General features: G+C 48.3%; 1 protein-coding gene across 1 annotated transcript; it reads right to left on the bottom strand.

Annotated features, from left to right (window-relative positions):
- Nucleotides 1–2,847: 2,847 nt before the first annotated feature.
- LOC107123012 (zinc finger protein OZF-like) lies at nt 2,848–4,624 on the bottom strand (the record flags this gene model as incomplete). The annotated part of the gene is made up of 3 exons (XM_015426168.1): nt 3,912–4,624; nt 3,590–3,757; nt 2,848–3,505 (listed from the first exon to the last, which is right to left on the bottom strand). Coding segments are annotated over exons 1-3 (1,539 nt in total), but the record flags the coding sequence as incomplete, so codon positions are not given.
- Between the last annotated feature and the right edge of the window lie 2,580 nt (nt 4,625–7,204).

Here is a 7,204-nt window from a genome sequence, read left to right as displayed (position 1 = left end):
TGGACCTCCTGAGGGCCCCTGATCTTTTTGGCCCCTGTGTGACACAGAAGAGTGCTGGACTGGAGGGGCCACTGGCCTGATCCAACAGTGGGTTCTCTTACATTCTTATAAGAGGGAATTGGATAAACATATGGAGCAGAGGTCTATCAGTGGCTATTAGCCACAAGGCATAGATAGGAACTCTCGGTCTGGGGCAAGGGATGCTCTGTCTTCTTGGTGCTTGGGGGGGGCAACAGTGGGAGGGCTTCTAGTGTCCTGGCCCCGCTGCTGGACCTCCTGACGGCAACTGGTCTTTTTGGCCACTGTGTGACTCAGAGTGCTGGACTGGATGGGCCATAGGCCTGATGCAAGATTGGCTTCTCTTACGTTCTTATAAGAGGGAATTGGACTGGAGCAGAGGTCCGTCAGTGGCTCTTAGCCACAAGGCATAGGTAGGAACTCTCGGTCTGGGGCAAGTGATGCTCTGTCTTCTTGGTGCTTGGGGGGGCAACAGTGGGAGGGCTTCTCGTGTCCTGGCCCCACTGCTGGACCTCCTGAGGGCCTCTGGTCTTTTTGGCCCCTGTGCGACACAGAAGAGTGCTGGACTGGAGGGGCCTTTGGCCTGATCCAACATTGGCTTCTCTTATGTTCTTATAAGAGGGAATTGGATAAACATATGGAGCAGAGGTCCATCAGTGGCTATTAGCCACAAGGTATAGATAGGAACTCTCGGTCTGGGGCAAGGGATGCTCTGTATTCTTGGTGCCTTGGAGGGGCAACAGTGGGAGGGCTTCTAGTGTCCTGGCCCCGCTGCTGGACCTCCTGAGGGCCTCTGGTCTTTTTGGCCCCCGTGCGACACAGAAGAGTGCTGGACTGGAGGGGCCTTTGGCCTGATCCAACATTGGCTTCTCTTATGTTCTTATAAGAGGGAATTGGATAAACATATGGAGCAGAGGTCCATCAGTGGCTATTAGCCACAAGGTATAGATAGGAACTCTCGGTCTGGGGCAAGGGATGCTCTGTATTCTTGGTGCCTTGGAGGGGCAACAGTGGGAGGGCTTCTAGTGTCCTGGCCCCGCTGCTGGACCTCCTGAGGGCCTCTGGTCTTTTTGGCCCCTGTGTGACACAGAAGAGTGCTGGACTGGAGGGGCCTTTGGCCTGATCCAACATTGGCTTCTCTTATGTTCTTATAAGAGGGAATTGGATAAACATATGGAGCAGAGGTCCATCAGTGGCTATTAGCCACAAGGTATAGATAGGAACTCCCGGTCTGGGGCAAGGGATGCTCTGTATTCTTGGTGCCTTGGAGGGGCAACAGTGGGAGGGCTTCTAGTGTCCTGGCCCCGCTGCTGGACCTCCTGAGGGCCCCTGGTCTTTTTGGCCCCCTTGTGACACAGAAGAGTGCTGGACTGGAGGGGCCACTGGCCTGGGCCAACACTGGCTTCTCTTATGTTCTTATTTATTTGTTTTATTTCATTTATACCCTGCCCTCCCCGCACGCGGGAGCTGTTCTCCCTGGCAGGCTAGCAAAGCCAGCCGAGGCTGAAGTGACACAGAGAAGATAAAAACTTCACAACCTCAGTAACTGTAGAGATAAAACAGGGAACAGCAGAGAAACAAAGCAAAGAAAGAAAATATAACCCCTCCAACAGGACCTTAGAGGGGGAAACAATAAAAACATTAAAGAAAACCAGAAGAAAAAGCCTTGAGCATCTGCTATCTCACACCGGAAACCAGAACACAACCTGCTTAAGTCACCCGATTTCTAACATATTTTCCTTTAGTCAATAATATATTATTCTTTTAGTCATTGCTCAAGATCACCTGATTATAGGAGCTCTGAAAAGGAAAGTAAACAAGGTCTGTTAGCCTGAAAATCTGACTGGCTAAAGCAGGGATGTAAAACGTAAGGCCCGGGGGCCAGAACTGGCCTGCCCAGGGCTCTTAGGTGGCCCGTGAGCTCCTAGTGCAAGGGAGGGAACAGAACAACCTCATCTGCAGCAGCAGTTTGGTGTTGTGGTTAAGTGCGCGGACTCTAATCTGGGAGAACCGGGTTTGATTCCCCACTCCTCCATATGCAGCCGGCTGGGTGACCTTGGGTCAGTCACAAGTTCTTGCAGAGATATTATTTCAAGGCCAGTTCTCAAAAGAGCTCTCTCAGCCCCACCTACCTCACAGGCAATGCTCCTTCTAAGCTGTGGAGTCTTGTGAGCAAAAATTCTACTTTGTGAGCTACTGGCATCAAAGTTGTGAGCGAGCGATTTGGCTGCTGCATAAATTAATTTGCTCTGGAGCCATCCTTCCTGTGCTAAGACAAAAATGTGTGAGCCAGAGGCTAAAAAAACTGTGAGCTAGCTCACACTAACTCAGCTTAGAGGGAACACTACTCACAGGGTGTCTGTTGTGGGGAGGGGAAGGGAAAGGAGTTTGTGAGCCGCTCTAAGATGCCTTTGAGTAGTGAAGATCGGGGTATAAATCCAATCTCTTCTTCTTCCAGTCTGCAGACATGGGTGTTCCTTTGCAACGGAGCCTTGCAGTGAGGATACATGAACTTGGCACTTATGGGCTGCTGTCCTTTATACAGTTTATATATCCGGTACCGGGCATTACATTTTATGGCACACATGGCCTGGCTCGACAAAGTGAAATTTATGTCCGATCCGGCCCTCATTACAAATGAGTCCAACACCTCTGGGCTAAAGGGCATCCAAAGACCTTCCAGCCCTACTGTGGACTTGTTCTCTGATGCTTGTGAACATCGCCATTCAACTTGAATCTCTTTCCACATTCTGTGCATTCAAAAGGTCTTTCCCCTGTGTGGGTTCTCTGATGCATGTGAAGATGGCCACTCAACCTGAATCTCTTTCCACATTCTATGCATTCAAAAGGTCTCTCCCTTGTGTGGGTTCTCTGATGCTTGTGAACATCGCCATTCAACTTGAATCTCTTTCCACATTCTGTGCATTCAAAAGGTCTTTCCCCTGTGTGGGTTCTCTGATGCATGTGAAGATGGCCACTCAACCTGAATCTCTTTCCACATTCTATGCATTCAAAAGGTCTCTCCCTTGTGTGGGTTCTCTGATGCTTGTGAACATCGCCATTCAACTTGAATCTCTTTCCACATTCTGTGCATTCAAAAGGTCTTTCCCCTGTGTGGGTTCTCTGATGCATGTGAAGATGGCCACTCAACCTGAATCTCTTTCCACATTCTATGCATTCAAAAGGTCTCTCCCTTGTGTGGGTTCTCTGATGCTTGTGAACATCGCCATTCAACTTGAATCTCTTTCCACATTCTGTGCATTCAAAAGGTCTTTCCCCTGTGTGGGTTCTCTGATGCATGTGAAGATGGCCACTCAACCTGAATCTCTTTCCACATTCTATGCATTCAAAAGGTCTCTCCCTTGTGTGGGTTCTCTGATGCTTGTGAACATCGCCATTCAACTTGAATCTCTTTCCACATTCTGTGCATTCAAAAGGTCTTTCCCCTGTGTGGGTTCTCTGATGCATGTGAAGATGGCCACTCAACCTGAATCTCTTTCCACATTCTATGCATTCAAAAGGTCTCTCCCTTGTGTGGGTTCTCTGATGCTTGTGAACATCGCCATTCAACTTGAATCTCTTTCCACATTCTGTGCATTCAAAAGGTCTTTCCCCTGTGTGGATTCTCTGATGCCTGTGAAGATCGCCACTCGACCTGAATATCTTTCCACATTCTGTGCATTCAAAAGGTTTCTCCCCAGTGTGGGTTCTCTGATGCAGTTGACAATTGCCATGGCGACTGAATCTCTTTCCACACACTGAGCATTCAAAAGGTCTCTCCCCTGTGTGGGTTCTTAGATGCAGTTGAAGAGTGTCTCTTTCCACATTCTGTGCATTCAAAAGGTCTTTCCCCTGTGTGGATTCTCTGATGCCTGTGAAGATCGCCACTCGACCTGAATATCTTTCCACATTCTGTGCATTCAAAAGGTTTCTCCCCAGTGTGGGTTCTCTGATGCAGTTGACAATTGCCATGGCGACTGAATCTCTTTCCACACACTGAGCATTCAAAAGGTCTCTCCCCTGTGTGGGTTCTTAGATGCAGTTGAAGTTTGCTGCTTCGACTGAATCTCTTTCCACATTCTGAACATTCAAAAGGTCTCTCCCCTGTGTGGGTTCTCTGATGCTTTTGAATATTGCTGCTTTGACTGAATCTCTTTCCACACTCTGAGCATTCAAAAGGTCTCTCCCCTGTGTGGGTTCTCTGATGCTTTTGAATATTGCTGCTTTGACTGAATCTCTTTCCACACTCTGAGCATTCAAAAGGTCTCTCCCCTGTGTGGGTTCTCTGATGCTTTTGAATATTGCTGCTTTGACTGAATCTCTTTCCACACTCTGAGCATTCAAAAGGTTTCTCCCCTGCATGGGTTCTTTGGTGCCTCTTAAGATTCCTGCTTAACCTGAATCTCTTTCCACACTCTGAGCATTCAAAAGGTCTCTCCCCTGTGTGGGTTCTCTGATGCTTTTGAAGATACCCCCTCTCACGGAATCTCTTTCCACACTCTGAGCATTCCAAAGGCTTCTCGCCTGCGTGGGTTCTTTGGTGCACAAGGAACTGTGATCTACTTTTGAAGTACTGTTCACACTGAGTGGATGTACTTGCCTTCATTATCCTCTGCTTTGGAAGATGTACATTACGCCCTCTTCCATCGTTTTTCTCAAACATACGGCTGCCTTTCTTTCTCTTAGGTCTGCCTTGATTCCTGATGTTTTCTTTCAAGTCTCAATTTTTAGCTCGATCTGGCAACTGCTGATCAAGTTCCTCACCCTTCTCATCCCTCAGATCATCCTCTGCTGCAAGAAAGAGAGAAATTCTATCAACACCTGGGAGGGCAGGTAAGGTCCAAAGGCATCTATGTGACTGCGGGAGGAAAAGACTGATGGCCCTTTAGCCTCTCCCAGCTTGCCTGATCTTAACCCCCCTCCACCTTCACTCTGAAAATCTTGTGAAGAAGGAGGAGGAGATTGGATTTATACCCCACCCTTCACTACCCAAAGGAGTCTCAGAGCGGTTTACAATCTCCATTCCCTTCCCCTCCTCACAACAGACACCCTGTGAGTAGTGTTCTCTCTAAGCTGAGTTAGTGTGAGCTAGCTCACAGTTTTTTTAGCCTCCTGCTCACACATTTTTGTCTTAGCTCAGGAAGGATGGCTCCAGAGCACACTAATTGATGCAGCAGCCAAATCACTCGCTCACAACTTTGATGCCGGTAGCTCACAAAGTAGAATTTTTGCTCACAAGACTCCACAGTTTAGAAGGAACATTGCCTGTGAGGTAGGTGGGGCTGAGAGAGCTCTTTTGAGAACTGGCCTTGAAATAATATCTCTGCGAGAACTTGTGACTGACCCTAGGTCACCCAGCTGGCTGCATGTGGAGGAGGGGGGAATCAAACCCGGTTCTCCCAGATTAGAGTCTGCACACTTAACCACGGCACCAAACTGGCTCTCATCCCTCTCAAGAGCCACAGCTGAGCTCTTGCTCAGAAGGAGGTCCTGACCCTCCAAGTCCCCCTCTCCTTCCCTCTTTACCCAGCAGGTGGTATGATTGTACCAAACCAAATGTTGAAAGACCTGAGTCAGACTGAGGTGATGAGAGAGGAGATCCTACGACTAATAGACATCTTAAAAACCGATAAATCACCAGGCCCAGATGGCATACATCCGAGACTTCTGAAAGAACTCAAAATGTGAATCGGTGGATCTCCTGACACAAATATGTAATCTTTCCTTAAAATCTTCCTCCATTCCTGAGGACTGGAAGGTAGCTATTGTCACTCCCATCTTTAAAAAGGGTTCCAGAGGAGATCTGGGAAACTACAGGCCAGTCAGTCTGACGTCGATACCAAGTAAGTTGGTGAAAACCGTTATTAAGGAGATAATTATTAGGCACATTGATGAACAAAAACTACTGAGGCAGACTCAGCATGAGTTCTGTAAGGGAAGATCTTGTCTCACTAACCTGTTAGTGTTCTTTGAGGGAATGAACAAATATGTGGACCAGGGGGACCCAATAGTTGTTGTTTACCTTGACTTCCAGAAAGCTTTTGATAAAGTTCCTCATCAAAGGCTCCTAAGTAAGCTCAATAGTCATGGGATAAAAGCACAAGTCCTTTTGTGGATAAAAAACTGGCTACTTAATAGAAAACAGAGAGTGAGTATAAATGGGCAATTTTCTCAGTGGAGGGTGGTAAGCAGTGGGGTACCGCAGCGATCAGTACTTGGTCCATTGCTTTTTAACTTGTTCATTAATGATTTGGAGTTGGGAGTAAGCAGTGAAAAGACAGGTTGCTTACCTGTAACTGGTGATCTTCGAGTGGTCAACTGTGCATTCACACCCTTGGGATAGTCTGCGCCTGCGCTGACCCTGTTCGGTACTGGTAGCAAGCCAAAGGGATTTTCACGCCTACTCCTAGGTCACGTGCTGGGCTCCACTGTGCATGACTAAGAAGGGGCATGCAGATCCCGCCAGTTCCTTCTGACCGCCGCCCAACAGCCTTCAAAGAACAAGATGAAGGGGCGAGAGCAGAGGGGAAGGAGGGCGGGTGGTGTGAATGCACAGATGACCTCTTGAAGATTACCAGTTACAGGTAAGCAACCTGTCTATCTTCTTCGTGGTCTCTGTGCATCACACCCTTGGGAGATTAGCAAGCAGTAAACGCTTACCTGGAGGAGGGGCCAAGGCCCTACATCTGTGCTGTCTGCAACACCGCTCGACCCACTGCCGTACGATGACTAAACCGGGTATCAAGGGCATAGTGCTTCATGAAGGTGAGAGGGGTAGCCCAAGTCGCAGCGTTACAGATGTCCTCCAACGATGCACCTCTCAAGAAAGCCATAGACATCGCCACCGCCCGTGTGGAATGGGCCCGAAGCTGTCCCGGAAGTGGCTTTAGCGCCAGAGCATAACACAGTTTTATAACCTCCACAATCCATCTGGACAAATGTTGGGAGGAAATCTTCTTCCCTTTAGAGGGCAGACTATGAGCAACAAACAATGCTGGAGACTTACGGAAAGGTTTAGTCCTACCCAGGTAAAACAACAGCGCTCTCTTAACATCCAGGGAGTGCAATCTGCGTTCTTCCTCAGTGGAAGGAGACGGAAAAAACGAAGGAAGAACGATATCAGAACGTAAATGAAACTCTGATGCAAGGCCAGTGAAACCCCCAGCGGGGAAAAATTCAAATACGG

The sequence above is a fragment of the Gekko japonicus genome, unplaced genomic scaffold (genome assembly GCF_001447785.1).
Source record: "Gekko japonicus isolate JY-2015 unplaced genomic scaffold, Gekko_japonicus_V1.1 scaffold291, whole genome shotgun sequence".
Lineage (NCBI taxonomy): Eukaryota > Metazoa > Chordata > Lepidosauria > Squamata > Gekkonidae > Gekko > Gekko japonicus.
Note: the sequence above shows the minus strand (reverse complement) of the source record. Positions and strands in the feature narration are given on the sequence as shown.